The sequence below is a fragment of the Pteropus vampyrus genome, unplaced genomic scaffold (assembly GCF_000151845.1).
Source record: "Pteropus vampyrus isolate Shadow unplaced genomic scaffold, Pvam_2.0 Scaffold143, whole genome shotgun sequence".
NCBI lineage: Eukaryota > Metazoa > Chordata > Mammalia > Chiroptera > Pteropodidae > Pteropus > Pteropus vampyrus.
In genome coordinates this window covers 834,755-855,948 of record NW_011888924.1, presented here as the reverse complement: position 1 = coordinate 855,948, position 21,194 = coordinate 834,755, and the positions used below count along the sequence as shown (strand labels likewise).

The 21,194-nt window shown below is 39.6% G+C and overlaps 1 protein-coding gene across 1 annotated transcript in view; it reads left to right on the top strand.

Moving 5' to 3' along the window:
- CEP112 (centrosomal protein 112) overlaps positions 1-21,194 on the top strand; it is a 350,208-nt gene that overhangs the window by 254,488 nt on the left and 74,526 nt on the right. The window contains exons 22-23 of the mRNA XM_023535655.1: positions 4,341-4,403; positions 10,428-10,577. Coding sequence (XP_023391423.1) covers positions 4,341-4,403; positions 10,428-10,577 — 213 coding nt within the window. The remainder of the gene's footprint in view (positions 1-4,340; positions 4,404-10,427; positions 10,578-21,194) is intronic.

Sequence of the window (21,194 nt, the reverse complement as noted above, 5' to 3'; positions counted from 1 at the left end):
TCAAATCTCCCAACAGCCTCTTCTGCCATCCTCATGCTTACCTGATGGATCTTTCCTTCTACTCCACGGGGAAGATGGGAAGTTGCCACCACTGTGGCTGGGGATGATTTGCCCGCACTTTCCATCAGAGGCCATCTCTTCCTCCCCGTGTGCTCTAGATCCCACGCCTCGCCTTCACTCAGGGGCATCTGTCAGTAAATCTCTGGCATCATCTGATTTCCCTTTCACGGTCAGATCTTTCCCATAAGCCTACACTCATGCCTTAGTTCTCTCAGCTCACAGAAGAAAACAGCCAAACAAATCGGCCTTTTCTTCACCTACTTCCCCTGAAATCTCCAGCCCGTTTCTCTCCTTCCCTTTGTAACAAAACTCTGAACAAATTGTTTGTATCTGCTCCAATTCCTCTCCTCACCCTTGAGCTCCCTCTAATCTGTCTTTCATCCTCATCCACTACACCAAAATTGCTTTTATCCCAATGACCAATGTCCTCCACATGCTTAAGCCATGTGGTTATTCCTCAGTCCTCACGTTACATGACCTCTCTGCAGCATTTGCAACAGTCTAATAGTCCTTGGAACATTTTCTTTACTTGGCTTCAGGATTCCTTGATTTCTTATCTCTCTGGTCATTGTCTGCTTTCTTCCTCATCTCCAGCCTCTTCGCATGTGCAGGCCCAGGGCTCAGTAACTTAGACTTCTCTTTTTATATACACTGTTGCCTTGTAGCATAGTTCCGTATGCCATTTATATACTGACGTCTGTATTTATGCTTCTGCCTTAGACCAGTCCCCAAAACTCCAGACTCTAATACCTACATTCTCACTTCAGCACCAGATGTCCGGTAGGCATCTCCAAGCTTAATGTGTCCAAAACTGATCTTGATGATCTCCCCAAACCTGTTCCACCATAGTGTTTCTGATGTGAGGTAATGATGACAGCCCCATTCTTCAGTTGCTTGGGACAAAAATCTTGAAGTTATCCTTGATTCATTTCTTTTGATCATATAGCATATCTAATTGATTCCACTTTCAGATCTCCCTCAGAATCCAACCACTTCTCACCACCTCCTCTGTTACCATCCTGGATTTTTAGTCAGATTCTCAGATGGCTTCTCTACCTGATTCTTGCCCCAAACAAGAGCTAAGTAATCTGATGAATACTTGTATTAACTCATGTCACACTTATACGAAAAGTCTTCAGTGACTCTTCATTTCACTCATCTTAAAAACCACATTCCCCAGTTGCTTCCAACACCATGCAGGGTCTAGCCCCTTGAGCTCTCTTAGACCTCGTCTTGTCCAAGGGAGACATTGCTCACTGATCCAGATACACTGGCCACCGCCCTGTGCCTTGAGCATGCCATGCATGCCTCTGCCTCAGGGCCTTTGTGTTGGCTGTCTCTCTCTGCCCGGAGTTCACCATGGATCCCTTGTCTCCTGCAGGTCCTTGCTTACATGTCATCCTCTCAATGAGTCCTTCCCTAACTTCCACGTTTAAAACATTATAAACTGCCCCCTACTTTTCATCACTTCTTATCGCTCTCCTGCTTTGTCTTCTCCGTAGCCCTTATACCATCTAACATATTATTACTTTTATAAGTTATTTTGGTTACTGTCTAGGATAGATGTTCCATAAAGGTAGGGAGAGGCTTTGTCTTTTTTGTTCACTGGCCTAGTCCTGATTGCCTGGAACGGATGAATGAATTGGATAGTTAGCTGTGAAGGAACTTATTTGAGTTCGTAGGGTTCTGGCCTGGCTAGCATAGACTCATGAAGAGAATCTGCAGCTGAGACACAGGCTGTCCTGCCCTAAACAGCATCTCTGACTCCAACTTTTTTAGAGAAAAGCAACTTAATCTTTATGACATTATAATTTTTATATTTCCTAGTGAGTAAATATTTTTAAAGCACTTAACAACAGTGCCTGGAATATCGTAAGAGCTCTGTAAGTGTTTATTAGATCAGCATTGAATACTTTATCAAGCATTTTGTGATTTAAAAAATATTGGCAGAATGCGAACCAAGACAAAGAGAACTTCAAGAGGTTCAGAGTGGCCTTAATTCTGTAATGGAGAATGGCTTCGTTAATTATAGAGCTGGAATGTAGTCTGATGGCTTACCAGAAAGAATAACAATAGTCGTATACCTTCTCTATTCTCAAAAAAACAGAACTGCCCAGTGTACTCAGTGGGATTATACATAACAGAGAGATTTATGAAATAAACTCTAAGGAATCGCTTTTGAACTTAAAACACATGACTGTTGTGTTAGCTCAGGTTGTGTGACAAAGCAGCATAAACTAGATGGCTTATCAAGAACCGAAATGTATTTCTGACAGTCTGGAGGCCGGAAGTCTGAGGTCAGGTGCCGGTATAGTCAGTCCCGGCGGGAGTCCTCTTCCCATGGCAGGCTGAGTCTCCTCGTCACATCCTCACATGGCAGAAAGGTCTCTGGCCTCTCCCGCCAAGGGCACTAATCCCATTCATGCGGGCTCCACCCCATGACCCAGCTGGCTCCCAGAGGTCTTACCTCCACGAACCACACATTGGGGTTAGGGTTTCAATGTATGATTTGTTCCCTAGCCACCCCTGCCCCCACTCTTGATTTGCTCTCTGGAAAGATGGAATGAGAGAGACCCAGGTATGGCTGAGGGCAAAAATGAAAACGGGATTGTGCAAGAGTCAGTGCCCTTCTGGAAGCCTTGGCAGCCAGATCTGTGCTGCCAGGCAGTAACATGGGCGCCGCAGCTCTGGGCAAGATAGTCCAGGAAGAACGTTTGGTCACATACTGACATGGGAAAGTCCAGGCACCTCTGTGACCCCTGTGATGATGTCTGTCTATCACTAAGCCTGCGCATTTTAGAGGGCCTCACTTTAAAAAAGAAAACCATAGGTTACCAGACAATTGAGGATACTATCTAAAGTAAAAAACAGAGATCAAACCAGGCTGGCAAAACAAATAAATAAAAGGAACCCAGAGAAAACACAGATACTCATCAGATCAGACAAAAAAATTAATATGTGTGTATGTGTAGATACAGACATAGATGTTTAAAGGTATATATGAAATTAATAACCTCAGGAGAAATAGAGACTATATTGAGAGACATCATGCGATATGCTCTAGCAGGTGAAGCACCCATGCTCTGCTGTTCAGGATTGAGTCCTGGCTCCAGCACTTCCAGCTGTGTGATGCTGGGCAAGTTACTTAACCTCTCTGTGCCTCAAGTTCCCCATCTGTAAAAAAGGGGAGTGGTGATGCTGTTCAGAGCATCAACAACAACAACAAAACTCTTGGAAGTTCCAAATAGTATGGCAGAATTTTTAAAAGATCCAATAGAAAGTTTAAAATTAAAAGTTGAGAAATCTCTATAAAAGATAAAGAAGACAAAGAAATCGAAAATAGAAACAAGAAAATAGAAACAATAAGAAAAAGCCTGAGAGGTCCAGCAACCAGAGCTTCAGAGAGACATAGAAACGAGGGAGAGACACAGGGAGAAGAAGAAAGGAAATCACGAGAGTAGTGACCAAAAGCTCTGGAGGTGAAGGACATGAGCTCCGGTCAAACGGGCCCACTTAGTGCCTGCACAGTGGGGAATAAAAAAGGCCCCGTCCAGGGCATGTCACTGTGACACTTACAAACACTAAGAGTAAAGGGAAGATCCCAAAAGCTTCGAGAGAGCAGGAAAGCAGGTCCCATACAAAGGATTGGGGCTCGAGTGACAAAGGACATAATCGAGTTCTAAGTAATGCACACTTATTCTGGCAAGGCCACCCTACCTCCAGGACTTAAAAAATGTTTCATTTAGATATATTTGTCACTTCGAAAAATAGTTCTGTGTGTTAGGCAGAATGGGGGCTCAACTCCGCTCAATGAATCTAAAATTCTCCTGTCTGCCTCTGCCCAGGAGAATGTATTTATTTTTTCTCTTTAAACTAAGGGAATGAGTATTACATTTTCCTCCTCCTCCAAGTCCCTCTCCCCCTCTTTCTTTTCCTTTTTCTTCTCCTTTCTTTCCTCTCGCTTTCCTCACTTTACCTCCTGAGTCTTCACACTCTTGCTGTGTCTCTTTCTGTCTCTCCTCCTCCTTCTCTCTCTCTCTCCACAGAAGTCTGTGTTTGTCTAATAATTGGCAGGAGAGGTCTTTTTTTTTCTTTTTCTCTTTGCTTTTTAAGTGATGAATAGTTGGCATTAGATCAAAGACGAGCCCTGTGGTTTTCTGGCTTCTCCAGAAGGGCGGAGCAGCTGGCATCCGTCCCAGCAGCCTGGTGATAGGCATGTGGAAGAGATACCCAGCTCACAGGTCACTGTGTGTGTGTGTTCACATATGTGTGTTTTTCAGGCCAACAGCAGGCTGAAGCAGATTGAGAAGGAATATACTCAGAAGCTTGCCAAATCTTCTCAGGTAAGAGCGCTAGAAGAAAAAAAAGCCAAACCAAAACAAACAACAAAGAAACCTGCTCATAGACGCATTTGTACTTTAGAGTTAAACTTAATTCTCTTCGGTGTCTCCTGGATTAGTATCATATTTTTGATGGGTATATGGATAAATAATATATGCTTTTAATATTTATTTTAAAAATTTTAAATTCAGCATATTGAACCATTTAAACACACACGCACACAATCGAATGTTGTAAAACTAGCCTGTGCACTTGAACAAGCCCAGGCTGCTGCGTATTTCACAAGGGCGGGGGATGCACACCTACGTTTGTGACAGCAGCTCGATACCATCTGTGCTTTTTTGCAATATTCCATTTTGCTAAGTCTAAAGACTGCTCGGCAACAAAACTCAAAATGACAAATATCCTGTGTTAAATTAGCTCAATCGTTGACTCCTTTTGGGAAAAAGAAGAATTATAAGTGCCCATAGCCATATCTTGCTGTACGTCATTACTAGTGTAGGTTTAATACAAAAATGACCGATAATTGGGTGCTTGTCTCTACTTGAACTGATGCTCAGAGTGCTTTTCCTGCACTATAAGTTGTTATGATGATCCTATAGTATCATCTAGGGAATCTCAAACATTCCTTAGTTGTACGAGTAATTCTAAATAAATACTAATTTTCATTTTTACAGATGGATAGATTAAGCCAGTTCATTTTGTGGGCATCATAACTAATGACTTTAAAAATCAGCTGTTCTTAATATTTTTGCATGTATACAGTGATTTGGGGCACTAAACTGAAATTTATGTACCGTTTCATGAGTTACCACACAGTGGTAGTAACAGCAACACAACAAAACGATAATAAAATCAAGAATTTTATGAGGCACTAACTATACTGACTCATTCAGTCTTCTTCATTCATAATAACTCTGGGGTTAGAAACTATTATTGGCTCCATTTTTTCCAGTTGAGGAAACTAAGACTCGGAAAAATGAGGTCACACAAGTTAGCAAATGACTAAGCCAGGACCCAACCTGGCTCTGACTTTGAAATGAAAGCTCTTAACCTTGACACCCCAAGCCTGGCCCAGTCCCTCACATTTTTAATATGGCAAAACTTCGGTCATAATAATCATGGAATTTCTTAGAATATACAATTATTTCTAAAATGTGCGTATGTTATATAATTCACCTCCCATTAGAAAAGCAAAATGTGTTTATTTGAAAGATGATCACCTTGACTGCCATTATTTTAGACCTTCTTTGAGGAAGAAACGTGGGGAATATCCTTTTTTATTCACTGAGGAAGATTCTTATAATCAAGAGAAATCTTATTTCTCCAAAAGTTAAAGTTTAAACTAAAACATGAAAACTCCACAGCTGGCATACCCTTTCTCCCTGCTTATTTTGCTTTATGTGAAATGGGGCGGCAGACTGAAAGTGAGATCTAAGATAGCCAACAATGCTTAAATAATGAGCGTAAACACGAGTATTTACGTTTATCTAAAGGAATGCATGAGGAAGCCTGATAAGTTCATATTAAAGCAAATTAAATATAAGTTAGTGTAGAAGAAAGCCTAAGCTTTGAAGTCCTGCAGACCCGAATTTGAATACCAACCCAACCACTTATATGACCTGCCCTCTCTGGAATTCAGTTTCTTCATTTGTAAAATGGGGGAATGAGACTTAGGATAGTCATAAGATAGTTTTAAGTGTTAAGTAACACAGTGCCAAAAAGGTGCTTAGCCTAGTACCTAATAAAGTATTTAATAACTGTTAACGCTTATAATAGTCGTATTAAAATTGCAATAGAGGAAGGAAAGGAGGGAGTGAAGGATAAAAAAAGGTATGGCATGAGCAAGAAATTCTTTATTTTTATTTCTTGTTGGGTGTTTAAGAATTGATAAAAATCTCCCTCCAAAATTTGGCGAGGCATAGGGTTGCTAAATATTTTTACAAGTAAGGACATGAAGAGGAAGAGGAGGAGAAGGAAGAAAAACCAATTAGTAACAACTATCACGTACTATTACCATCATTTCATAAATGAAAGAACAGTGCAATGGCAGAAAAGAAAAAAAAACCTTAGAAAGGATAAAACATAGTTCATTCTTCTCATAAAAGATAGGATGACAACCTTACATTGATAATATTTTGTTTGCCTACCTCTAAATATGAGAAACATCGGTTGACAATCCAGTCAGTTCAGATAAACAAATTATTTTAAAATGAACATTATAAAACAGAACCATGGATTGAATTTTCTGTTTTCCAGTTATAGTTTGCTGGAATCTCTAACTCATATCTAAGCTGAGGAGAATGCCAGAAGCAAAGTTTCTTAACTGTTTATTAGATTTTTTAAATTCTCTCTCAAAAAAAAAAAATTAATAAGACAAATGCATTAGTAATGAATGCATATGGTGCCCAGGAGACCATTAGGTTAAATTTGGAAAATATGTTAAATATTTTTCTCCCTTAAAGGAAGTTACTTGATCTTTAAGATGTTATCAAGTTTTTAGGACCTAATAGACCATGTACACCAAACCCTTGATGTACCCAGGACCGTGCCCCTTCTGGGATTCTCAGCGTTCGCCAGGATGGCAATGTTTGCGTCATCTCTGGGCACACTCCTGAATATTATTCTATCAGAATCACATATTTATTCTTCTTACGTTAATATTACATACTCACCTTCCCTTTTCAATTTTAATGCACTTTTCCCCACTCAACTGACTCACTTGGTAGCCATTTGTCAAAGAAATATTGCAGATCGCAGGAGCGTAGGCAGTCGTGGGGAAGACCAACGCTGGACCGCCAGCAGAGCCCACCCACTGCCAGGGGACCGGCCTCCCCATCGCCCCACGCTGGCTCCCACGTACAGATGCAGATTAGTGTCTGGGCGTGTTCACGTGCCCCCCACGCCCTCCAGGGGGCCACCCAGAGTGCCAAAGCTGCCGAGAAGCCACTCTCGCACTTATGCAGCCGTGTTCATGGACCTTCCCAAGTACTCCTTGTCTTGTCTGTTGTAGTTTACAGAAGAGCTTTTCAAAAATCTCAATCTATGCCATGATCTGGAAAATCCATAGAGTGAGTTAAAGGTGAAATCTCAACCTCTGTTTAGAATCCTCTTATTTTTAAGACCTAATAAGACCACTGACATTTACGCAAAGTATTAATTGCTTAACAATAATTAGTACTGTCGTAGTTTTCGTGAGTTAGGTTGCTTACAGCATCAGCCCAAAATAGCTCTCCTTTTGCTTTCCAAAATATTGATTTTTTTAATATTCCTGTGGAAATGTTCTAATCCATTTCTTTCTCTGAAGCTAATACAGGGTACACATTAGTCGAATTTTGTTTTGTGGTTTTTAATTATGATTCAATGAAAACGAGTGGGGTTTGATTATGATTATGTAGATTCGTTCTCATTTTTCTTAGAGACTTTTAACATTATTATTCTGAGAAAAGACTAGATTATCTCAATATCATATTTTTAAATTTGTTAAATTTACTATGATTATAGTTCCACTATAAACATTTATTGAGTCCCAGGAACATGCCCTGAGCTAAGGTGAAAATCGTCTATTGTCTTATACTCTGTGTATACAACCAGCTGGGTTTTGTTCCTTACCTAAAGCATCTTCATCTAGTTAGTATGATTATTTCTCAGTCTTAAAGTAAATCTCAAATCTGTTTTGAAAAATTATTCGTATTTTAGCCACATCTGTTATCTCCATCTTATCTGTCGTCTGTCAACCAGTTTATCTATTTATCTACCCAAGGTGTTTCACCTTAGTGTCTTGACACTCTTTCTATATCATCTTCATAAGTTTTTAAAATAACTTTTCAAAAATAGTGTCATTATTCCTCCAAAAGAATCTCATTATTCCCCCAAAGAATGTAAGGTTTCATTTTCCACAGAAAAGCGAGCATGCTGTCCTCAGAACATCCTGGACTTTGCTTGTAGTTCCTTCCAAAACCTGCATTTATTATTTTTTTTTTGATGTATTCTTGTCATAAATCTTCTGAAAATGAGAGATCCCCGTTTCATAACCTTGTGGTCATTTGAAGAACCTCTATTTTTATCAGTCAATTATAAAGGTAATCCAAATCTTACTATTTTTTAAAGAAACAAAATTACTTTGTACTTTAAAAATGTGATTGTGGTGGTAGATCTGTGAACCTAGACATGTGATCAAATTGCATAGAACTAACACACACACACACACACACACACACACAATGAGCACATTATAGAATTAAACTCACCACTTCTCCAAAATTGTGGTTCACTCAACTTGAAACACTGCAATAGTCATTGAAAGAGTAAGTTATTTTTACTATCTGGCCCCACGTTCTTATAAAATACCAGTCTTAAGTTTCATGTCGGGCCAAGGAAATCTGGCTCCTCCTTATCTCTGGCTCCTCCAGCTCCGTGACTGTGAGCGAGCTGACTATTCTGTCCCCGGGTTTTTGACATTTTCTATAAGAATTTAACCTTCCCTGTTTCATTAGAAGTGCGATGAGAATTAATGGAATTTATGCCAGAATGGAAACATTTCATCAAAATTCAAAAAACAGATGAAAACATCTTCATTCTCAGTAAACGAATTCCTCTACCGATAGCGGAAGATTCAAGTTTGCATGCAAAAATATTAACGTACTCCTATTAAATATTTTGTTATTTATTTCTCAGTTGTCTTAATAGTTAATTATTTACAAATTCTAAATGCTAAACTTTGCTAGTGAGTTTGCTCACTTCTAAAAGCATAAATACTCCATACTTCATTGTAAATATGTTATTATTAATGTCAAGTCCTAATATTTTATAGGACTTGGCTTCCGAGAGACTCCAGAACGTTTTTATTTATTGCCTTATAGTGCTGCAATCTAGTTTTGTCATCAGATAATAATTGGAAAAACTGAGCTTCGAGGAAGATAAATAACTTGTCCCCTATTTCTCACCGACTATCCCTGCCCGTAGAACCAACAGAATTATGTTCCACCCCAGGAGTCAGGGTCTTTAATTAGAAGAAACAGCCTTTTCCTGCTTTTAAAAAAGTCATCACTATTAAATTTGAAACAAAGTAGATGCAGCCAAGTCAAAGAGCAGCAATGCCAGTGAGCCCGTTAATGCAAAGGTCTGTCATCACGTGTTCAATTGGAGAACTGGGAGGAAACCGCGTCGTGGAGAGAACCAGTTCTCGAATGTAGAGAATACTACTACAGGAGGCTCTGAAATGGCACTGTGTGGACCCAAACAAACTTTCATGGATATATCTCACTTAGGAAGAAAGCAACCTATTTGGAACTATGTCATAATAAACTTCTCTTCGATACCAAAACTTATTAAAAGAGAAACGAAGTAGGCTAGTTAAAAGAACCAGTTAGTGCAGCGTTTAATCTGACTGCATGGTTCAAATCCTGCCTTTCTCCTTGGCTGGATGTCATCTTCAACAGTGTGAAATATGTGATCTCTTTCTATGCCTCTGTTTCCCCATGAATAAAAGGTGGGCCATATTAATGCTGGTCCCCCAGTAGTAGATGACATAGGAGCTTAAAGTGTTTAGCACAAAGCGCAAACATTAGTGAATACTCAAAAATTACTGTGCATAATTAGGTAACTATGAAGAAAATAAAGAACTCTGTTCCTTATTTTCTTTGGTTATGATAGTTCAAAGTATGAATGGCAAAAATAGCTTTTTCATTCTAATAAGTATATTTTTCAGTAAAATAAATCTGATGCATTTCATATTTTTGTGATCACAGATGTTCTTTCTTCTGATGAGTAAATATTGTGGAATGTTGGAGTGGAAATGTCTTCCAAATATATTTGGTTCAGCAGTTGTTCACCGTTCACAGTTTTATTGTAGTCTTTTATTATGTGGAATTTCATACGTTATAGTGTGTGATATGTTAATTGAAAATATTTAGTTTGTGGAATAGAGTTTTGCCAAATCCATTCTTTCGTTAAGCATAAATACATATAAAATAGATGCCTCTCACTGAAGAATGTGAAGTTATAGCATGCTGTTTTCATTTTAGATCATAGCAGAACTTCAGACAACCATTTCCTCCCTGAAAGAGGAGAGCAGCCGGCAGCAGCTTGCTGCAGATAGGCGGCTGCAGGATGTTATACAGAAGTTTGAAGATGAGAAGAAGCAGCTGATTAGAGATAATGACCGAGCAATCAAGGTAATCTGAAGACTTCAGTAACCAGTGGTACCAGCTGCTTTAATGTAATTAAAAGGAGGGCAGAAATCCCAGCAGTGGGCAGATGAATGCAGGTATCTGGCTTGTTCACACAGCCCGCAGTAATTCCATTCACTGGACTCCACCTTTGATGTATCCAGTGACTCAGGCCGACTTCCCTCTAAGAGATCACATGCCAGCATAAAAAGTCACTTTGGCAAGCCCAGTCCATTCACATTGAACAAATATTTGAAAAATACCGTGTCCTCTCTCTTGAGAACCACTTTGGAACTGTCTCTTGAAATTAGAAATGACTGTTTTAGCCCAGGACTGCTGGCTAATAAATTCAGAAGTCAGCTTTCAATTTACATTCTATTCTTTGCCCACATCCTTTCATTATGTATTCGCATAATGAGAAATAACCTGTTTGAGGTTTGGAATGCCAACCATTTGATGTGCTTTGACATCCTACCGGGTGGATGAGTTGCTGCTGAGAACCTAGCTTGTTTCCAAATGGCTTCAGAGGATCACACCTTTAATAGCAACAGAAAATTCCCTGGGCCCTGAGTCTTTAGGTGATAGGAAGTTAGATCTCAAAGTGGGTTTTTTCTTGGCTTCATAGCAGTAACTATTATTGTAAGTGTCTACATCATGCTGTGTTTAATCTGTGAGGATAAGCATCTGGAAACCTTTATAAATAAGATTTAAAAGAGAACAAAAAAATTTTTTAAGGAATTCCCAGCAGAAGATTATTTTTCAGTGATTGCACTTTGTTCTAATAATGCTCAAAGCATTTAGAGTAATCATACAAAGCAAAGAAAAATAAAAGAAACATTTGGGTTTTGTCATTGCCCCTTTCTGCCTAACCCCTCTGTCTTTCTTTTCTATAGCCTATCATAGGCAATCTGAGTAATTTAGGGGAAAGTTAGTGTTAATGTAAGTTGCTTTTTTATATATACCCTAAAAGCCTGGACAACACAATAGAATAAAAAGCCTTAAGATATAGAACAAACCTTGGAGGCCATAATATTCAGCCTCCTCACTTTAAAGGACAGGACTCATTTTATTTGGTTATTAATGACATTTTCTGTATATATTTTCATCTTTGATCCCCTCCTCCCACATGTGATATGAGGCAAAGACGTTTCCTTTTTATATTCTGGTAATTTAAAGAAATCTTTGAAGCTCTTTCCATTTATAAATGCAAAGGAAGTGCTCAATGAACTGAACCGTATTAACTGTTTCGCTTTGTATGAACTAAGTTGAATACTCTGTGTAAATTATTTTAGTTATATGAAACTTTCATTTAAGTGAATTTCTTTTCCAGTGATGTCCAAATACCAAGTGGTAGGTAATTTCCAAATTTTAAATAAATAATTGAATCCCACTATAAGCAAAACGGGAAGACATAAATTTCCTTCCTGACAACATAGTTTCTAGTATTGTTTCGTAAAGATTAAAAAAACTTGAAAGAAATGTAATTAGTATAATTGCCTACTTTTGATTATTTGGTTTTTCAGTTTTAAGCCATTTGCCTGTTGAAAGGGAAAAACATTCTGATCCTAATTTCCACCAAAGTGTCAAATCATTAAGACCGAATTTAAAAGATGGCAGTGTGTGTGTGTTCGTGTGTGTACAAAAAAGGAAATAAATGCCCTCCAAAACACAGGTACCATAGGTACCTGAAAATAATTAAAACTGCAGTGTAGAAAGATATAATTTAGTTTTGCTTCCCTCAGATTTTGTATAAAGTGAATGAAAGTTTTTGGATTTTACTAACCTAAATCTGATAATTCATTAGCACTCATTGCCTTTTTTTTTTTTTCAGGCTATGTCACAAAAAAAATAATAGGAATAATAGCTGATAGTTATTCAGCACGTACTTTGTACCAGACTCTCTGCCAAATATTTTCATTCATCTCATGTTTTATTGTCTCGCTTAAGCCTTAACAATAATCTTTATGAGGATCTATCATCCCCATCTTACAAACGGGAAAAGCGAGGCTCTGAGGTTAAATAACCAGCCCAAGGTCACACTGCTAAACACCTGGCAGAGCCAGGCTCAATTCACAGTCTTTCTGATTTGAAAGCCGCAGCGATTAACTGTTACGCCATACCTCAGTCTCTGCATTCTGTCTGTGAAAGTGAGTCAGTGACCAGGTACACAAATGAACCTGGATATCTGTCTTCATTCTAATTTTCTGTCGGCCTGAATGACGATAGCACTTTTGCAACAGCTGTTTGATCTGGACCCTCTAATTTTATTTGCATGTTTTGTACATAGATAGATACATAGATAGATATAGATACTCAGAGACACGGTCTCTGTGAGGCTTGTATTTGGTTTTCTGATATATTAAAATAAGATCGTATTTACCTGCGTATATATTAAAATAAGATCATATTTACCTAATATTTTGGAATGTTAAATATTACCGTATTTAAGTATTAGTATTAAATCGTTCTATAAAAGCATGCTAATTGTGCACGGTACTTCCCGCCACTCTCTGGGCTGATAGGGTGCTGAGCTGTCAGGCTGGCGATGGAGAATAGCATCAGAGAGTGAACCTAGTCCTCACTCTGCCAGAGCTTACAGTGCTTCTGTGGGTGAATGCGCCTTTCATTAAAATAATTCTGTAGAGAAAGATAGAGGTGTAAAGCGATCTACTAAATCCACTCACTCAAAGGGCCACCAGTCTGGTGTAGGAGCACTTGATGAAACAGTTCTGGAGGATCAGTTGACTATATCTGTTGTTATTACTAAATGGCCTGAGAGACATGCCTAGCCTTTGACCCATTTCCAGAGTTTGCCCTCAGGTGACAAAGAGTAGCACTAAGCTTTGGCTGGCCAAAGAGATACTCATTCTAGCATCCGTTCATCTACCAATAACTGTTTTTTGAGCTCCTATTATGTGCTCGCCTACTACAGCACCCACATTTTCTTTCTCCTTTCTGTACTTTTTCACCATAGCACAAAAGCCAGAAATTATACAATAGTGAAAATGATGTTGGAGAAGGATATATTTAAGGATATTGAAAATGTTCGCTAGGTAGTTTTTAATGAAAATGCAGTTTATAAAACATTACGTACATATGAGATCACTTTTGCAAATAAAAGAACACATAAAGAGGAAACTGACTGGAACCATATCAAACTTTTACCAGTGGATATCTTTGGTGGAATTTGTGATAATTTTCTTCATCTTAGCTTGGTATTTTAAGTTATAACATAACTTTTACAATAAGAAACAATAGAAATTGGTAAAAAGAGGAGGAGCCACCAGCCCAGAGGAGTCCAGCGAACGTTAGGGAGACGGGGTAGCCGAGGCTAACCGTGAGAGGGATTCTTGTGGTCTAAGAAACGAGAGAGGAAGCCAGGTCTGTCACAGAATGGAGTTCCTGGACTGTAAAAGAGTTATAAAAACAAATGCATTCTTACAAGTAGGTCTTTTATGCTGTAATATACCCTATCTTAAAAAGTTGAGTGTGAAAAAAAAAAATCTTTATCACTTGTTTACTGCTTTAGCTCATTTCTTACCTTCAGAATCAAGCTTCTAAAAAGAGCTATCTCTGCGACATACCCAACCACCCCAAAACTTGGTGGTTTAGAGCAACAACGATGTTATGTGTCCATAATTCTTTGGATCAAAAATTCGGGCAGGGATAGGTGGGTTGGTTCTTCTGCTCCATGTCCAGCATTGGCTGGATCCCCACGTGGGGTCACACTCAGCAGGAAACGTGGCTGGGGCTGCAACATCTAAGTGGTTCCAGGCCCTCTCCAGGTGGCCTTGCTGTCTCTCTAGGTGGCCTTGCTGTCTGGGTCGTCTGACTTTTTCCGCAGAAGCGGGCATCCAAGAGGGGAGTGTTCAGAGGTGAAGGCAGACCGGCACTTCACTTAAGGCTGCCACAGGAAGAGGCACAGCGGCACTTCCGCCACATTCTGTTGGTCGAGACAGGTCCCAGGGCCAGCCCAGCATCGAGGGGAGGGAAATAGCCACCACCTCTCAGTGGGAAGAATGGCAGAGGTTGTGAGCCCGTTTCAAATCCACCTCAGCCGGTTATGCTAAACGTCCAGTCATCATCTCCCAGCCATTCCTCACCTGCACTAGATAGTTCAAAGAAGACAATGTCTGTATCTGTATTCCTGTCACCTGGGATCAACGCTGTTATTTAACTTTGTGGCATATTTGCAAACATCTTTTTTTTTTTTCCCCAAGAATGTCTCCCCTCTTGTTTTTGTAAAAATGAATATTGGCATATGCTCATAAATAACTTAAAATGCAGGGAGGAAAAAGGTAAAAATATTTAAAGTCATTCCAAATCCCATCACCCATAGCATTAAGGCGAACATTTCAGATATCTTACTGTGAGGAAAAATGAAAGCCAGATAGACTTATAAAATGGGATATACTCTAGATTCTATATCTTTATTTAGTTTAGAAAAATAATGTAAGTTAATTTTACTTAAATTCAACAGATATAAGAAACTAGAATAAAACAGAAGGAATTGTTGAACTTTTGGACAGAATTTGGTTTTGGGCTGAAAAATGAGTACATTACTATGCTGGTACTTAAACGCCCATCACTCCTCGTCACCGTCTTCTGCCTGGGGTAATAGTATTATTTTTACACCGTCCGGGTTTATGATATTCATAATTTGTCTTTGACCATAACGTTTATACTCATTCCATCTTTAATGGGTGTGGTACTTACCACCAGGCCTGTTACTATAGCAACTTCATCCCCATAGTTTTTACTTGGATTTGGTTCTTAATTGGTTGGATTTCATGGTCGCATAGTTTCTTCAAGACTCATGGTACTGAGTTTTCTCATGTCTAAGAACGTCTGCCGATTAACCTTCATCTGAATGACATGTTAGATGGGCACAGTATTCTTGTTCACATTTTTTCCCCTGAGAACTATAAACATTGCTCATCTAGCATTTAACATTGCTGTGGGGAAGAAGGCTGGCAAGACTAAGTCCCTCCACCCCGTGTAAATGATGTGCTTTTTGAGCGATTCCTGGAGAAGTTTTTCTTTATCGGGAAAGTTTAATAGATGAACCAAAATAAATTCAGTTATTAACCGGGCAGATTAAATCATTGTTTCTAGACGCCCACGGTCCAACCCGAATATCAGATGTTTCTGAAGTGTCGGATTCTCTCCTGTCTGTAAGCCAAATTTACTTGTAGCCTCTCTGCATTCTCTCTGACCTGCGGAGAGCGAGGGAGAGCTGGAGCCGAGGCGTGTGTGCAGGCGCTCTGGCCAGCTGTCGTCCTGTGGTTCTAGGGTTCACGCGCCTGAACGCAAGATGGCACCTTCTGTCCCTGTGGGATTTGGATTATCCCAGTTTGGTGTATGTCCCTGACACCTTGGCACCCTCACATCCGTCTCCACTTCTCTCAGTCAGAATAGGGAAAAGATGAGGCTACTCAGTGTTTTTCTCTCCAAATTTGGTAATAATAAGAATTCTCAGGATTTTGTTAACTCATAACAAAACAATGATTTGGGGGACACTGGTAGATTTGAAGTTGAGTCACCGTGCAGTTCTCTGGTGTGCTCCAGAATCATGTTTCTTTCCTTGACCACAGACTTTTGAGAGTTTTCTGTATTATGTCTACCTTACTACCCTACCTCAGTGCTGTTGGTGCATTTTTACTGGTTTTTATTATTATTCACTGACTTCATTTGGTATTGGAGAAGGAAATTCAGTCTACTCTGATCTTAGAAGCCTGCTTGACTCCTTTATAACATTTGACAAGGAACCTGTGTCAGTCAGCTATTGCCACAATAATGCTACGTGAGAAATAGTCCCCCGAATTTTGGAACTTATAATAACATTTATTTTTCTTGCAGCATGTCTACAGATCACTGAGGTGCCTCAGGTGCAGACTGTGGATGGGCGAGGTTTGACTCCAGCCTTTAGATTGGGTTCAGGCCTGGTTCTACATGTCTCCACAACCTCCTTACGCTAGTAGCAGTCTGGGGTGTCTTCTTCACGGTGGAGGACATCAGTGCAAAAGGATGAGCAGGAGAAAAGTCTCTGTAGCTTCGGCCTCATTCTCTTTCACATCAGTGGACAGGGAGATGATAGGCCCATGCTAGGAAGAGACCGTGGGCGTCTAGGAACAATGATTTAATCTGCCACATAGTCTCTAAGAACCCCCTTAGCTCCATGACGGCACTCCCGTAGTTCATCAGCCATTCCAAGCCCTCCTTGCCATTCCCGTGTCCTCTCTCCTCTTCCTCCTTTTAGCACTCAAGGATTGGTATAACTCAGGACCTCTTCTGTTTTCTCTGTGCACATTGTCCTGAGACAATCGCATCCCTTCTTGTAAGCATCCATGCACGTGAATTTTGAATTGTCACCTCCACCCAGATGTTTTTTTCTGAGCTCTCCATCCATATTTCTAACTACTGTTACACATTTTCACTTGGATAGCCCATAAGCTGCTCAAACTAGACATATCATAAACTGAATTTATCTTCCTCCCACCCTTCCCTCGCCCCCAACCTATTCTTTTTGTATTGATTATCTGAATTAAAGTAACCACCATCACCCAGTCCACCCAGTCACTCAGTCAGATTCTGAAATTCTCCTTGAATGAATTCTTTCCCTCTCTTAACCTCTCTGAGGTCAGTTCTTAGAAATAAAGCGTAAATATCTCCAAACTCTTACCCTATCCTCCAGTCACTAGTTTCTGCCTTCTTGGTCAGACCTTCATCGTCATTGACCTTGCCCATAACAATCCCTGCGATGTAGACTCACTGCCGGTACCTCAGTACTCTTAAATCTGTTCCTCACGCTGTTGATAAAGTGACCTTTGTAAAATACAGAGCATGTGGTTCACTACTTAAAATCCATCAGTGGCTTTCCACTGCTTACAAATAAAGTCATGCTTGTCAGCATGGCGTAAGAAACACTTCGTGATCTAAACCAGCGGTTACTGAGGTGTTGTCCTCAGACTCCTGTGGGTCTCAGACTGAATTTCAGGGATCAGAACTATTTTTATAACGCTGAGATGTCACTTGCCTTTTTCTCTGCGTTCACGTTCACACTGATGGTATAAAAGCAATGGTGGGTAAAGCCGCTGGTGTCTCAGCACATAACGAGGCAACGACATTAAACTCTTCTAGTAGTTACTGTTTTCGTCACCACCAAATAGTCGTGCTTTAAGAAAAGGAAGCAATAAAGTATATTAATGTTATCAAATCTCAACCCTTGAGAACAGATCTTTTTAATATGAAGGAGAAGTACACAGAAAGCACTTCTGCAACCTAAAGGAGAATGGTCGTCTCAAGGAAAAGTGGCTCTGCGTTGTGTTTGTGATCTGAACTCAAGTCACTTGGAAAGAATGATTGACAGGCAAACTGCTTATTCAGATTTGAGTATCGGACATAAGTTTTCTTGAAAATGAAGCAAGTGAGCCTGAGACTTCAAGGACAACGACTGACTATATATTGTTGCCAATGATAAAATTTGAGCTTTCAAGGAAAAATTAGAAATTTTGGAAACTTGCTGTAAGCTCGACAGCTTCCCAAAATGTAAAGACTTTGCCGATGAGATCAGTGGTGTTGCTGAGGATTGAATAGGAAGAAAGGAGGAATATAATGAAGTGTATCAACATAAGGACGGCTTCGATAACTCACCGAGCCAGTGTTTTCCAAATAACCAGTACGCCATGAATCATACACGGGTCAAAGATCCATTCAAGGTACAAAAGAGGTCAGTGGATTTTAATGCAACAGAAAGCAGAATTCACTGATAGAGTCTCAGATTCCACATTGCAACTAACTTTTAAGAAACTACATCAAGTCACAAGAAATAGTCACAATTATCTGAAAAGGCTACTAAAATATTCTTCCCTTTTCCAGTTACTTATCTGTGTGACACACTAGATTGTCTTCCTATACTTCAGCTAAAGCAACATATTGTAAGAGATTGAATGCAGAAGTAGATATGAGAATTCAGCTGCCTTCTATTAAGCCAGGCATTAAAAAGATTCACAAGAATATAAAACATAGCCCCTCTTCTCACTAAGTGTTTTTTTGCTTTGGAAAATCATTATTTTTTATTAAAAAAAATTATGTTAACACATAATGAGTTTATTACTGTTGTTTTTAAATGAATTCATAAACAAATGTTTTAATGTTTCTTAGTTTTAATTTCTAATATGGTAATTATCAAAAGATATAATCCACATAAAGAAAACCTCTTTGGGGTTCTTAATTTTAAGAGCGTCAAGGGACCAAAACCTCTGAGAACTGCTTGTCTAGATGTTGCCCTTCTCGTTACTTCATCAACCATCGGTCCCCAGCATTTACGCCATGCTCTCTGTGACCCCATGAACTCTGGGGAATGTCCTTTCCCTTTGGGATTTAAATGGCGTCTTTTCTGGGAAATGTCCGAGTGAGAGGCTCATACCAGCTTTGTTCATTATTCCGGTAAAGTCGTCACTGCACTGTGATGCTGGTCCACAGTCCCTTTTCCAGAACCTCAATGATGGGTATGTGCTGCAAATCACAATGTGCAGATTTCAGGAAGGTCGTACGGTGCTTGTATTATATCCCCAGTGGGGTCTACGACAACGCTCTGTACCCGAACACACAAACACACAGTGAAACGCGGGAATATCCCCCAAAACAGGACCACTAGAGACCAGAAACGCCCCTGCAACATCAGTCAGGTTTTGTGGCCTCAGAAGGTAACCGCAACCTTTCAAAAAGAATTCATCGTTTTCAGAGGATTTTTGGATTTCAAGATTGCAGATAGGAGATTGTGAACTGTGTTTCAGTTAATTCTCTTTCTCCCTAACTAGACTCGAAGCTTCTTGAGAGCAAGCACTTACCACCGTGTTTGGTTCAGTGGAAGTGCTAGAAATATGCTGAATAAATGAATAATGTTCCTTCACAAATCGAGGCTCTGGAAACGAATAATGTCACTTTATTCTCACGTTATTTTGTTGATGGCAGCAAGCTTGTAAATATTTTGTGAGGGTATGGCAGATATGCCAAAATAACAGATCTGGTGGTACCAGTGATCTATTTTGCCTGATTAAGCAGCTTCTAATAAAATACCCTACACCTCGAATAAGTTATCTGAGAGCATAATTTGGATGCTCCAGGGGGAAGGCCCCCAAAAGGCTGTGCACCGAAGCCAAGTTGTCTAACTCTTGGTTAGCACTGTCCCCTCAACTTGCAGCGGTTCATCGGGGGACAGCATTTGAAGTTGTTCTGTGGGAAGACTGTGGACCATCTTTCTGGCGTCGCCAACCGCCAGGGCTAAGCCCTTTCTTTGAAGCTAGTGTATTGAAAGTTCCTCACTGTGAAGCCAGATGTCCAAGCAGAGATTTCATATCAAGGAGAAACGTTGTAAAATTTTTTGCTTGCAGGCATAGAAGAGAGGTTTTAAAGCCTTGCTGCTTCTCTCCCTTGGCCACTGACTGGAGTTCACGAGAAAAGGTCGGCTGCCGGTAGGACATCTTGAAATCTGGTCTGTGTTACCAGAAGGGGTTGAGGGGGAAAAAAAAGAATATTTCATAAGATTGGGCAGTTCTCACTGTGCTAAAAGCTTATAGGAATCCATTTCCCAAAGAATAAAATTGCAAACCTCATTGCGGGGTTTTAGTAGCATTGAGAAAGAGAAAGAAATCTCAGTGCCAAGCATCAAGTGGCTTTGTTTGGGACCTGTTCGTTATTTAATTCTTGTCTCCCCTGCATGCACATCCTAAGGGCACTGAGGGAAGTAGCGTTTTCTGTGTGCCCTCCAGAATTAGAATTAATGGTGCTAAGAATAGAAATGTATTTTCTATCCCACCCAAGAAGGTTTGCCTGCTCACGCAGAAAGGAAGACAGCCGTCCAGTTATAGTCGCATAAAGCTTAAGTGCCATTTTCCAGGAAGAATGCTCTAGAAGATAAGCTAGGGTACACTGTGGCGGTGAATTATGACCTGCTTCCTAGAGCAAGGAGAAGCAAAAACGATAAATGAGCAGAGAAGAAAAGAACAAAATATTTTACCCCATACCTTTCCTCCAGTCTGCTGTCTGGAAAATTTTTATTTTATTTAAAGACTCATTGAAGATTATTTGTTCAGTGGCAAAATCCTTCAAGCACTGAAAAATATTTTTAGCCCCTGGAACACTGCCTTGTATATACCGAGGGATCATTAGGATTTGATGAGTGAATACGTGAAGAACCGAAAGAGTGATTGAAGAATACGGGAGAAAACGTTTTCCTCCACCAATGGCGAGCTCAGTTTTAGTGTCTGGAAGTCACTAAGTGAATATATGTAGTTAATTTCGTTATTACATGGTTCAGAATACCTTTGGTTAATCAAATATGGGAATACGTAGGCATCATTTAGTTTTTTTAGTATTTAAGAAAATTAAATAACTATGGAAATATTCTAATTTTTAATAATTCTGAACTAGTCATAATAATTCAATAATCAGAAACCATTTCAAAACCAATATGGTGAACTTAATGAGTACTGAAATGTATAGTTGTAAGCCTCGACAACCAAAATTACTGAATGATTACTGTGTATATTCATATGTGAATGTCCACATAAGTATACATATTTACAAAGGTGTATATGTTCAGAAGTGCCGGGTTATATA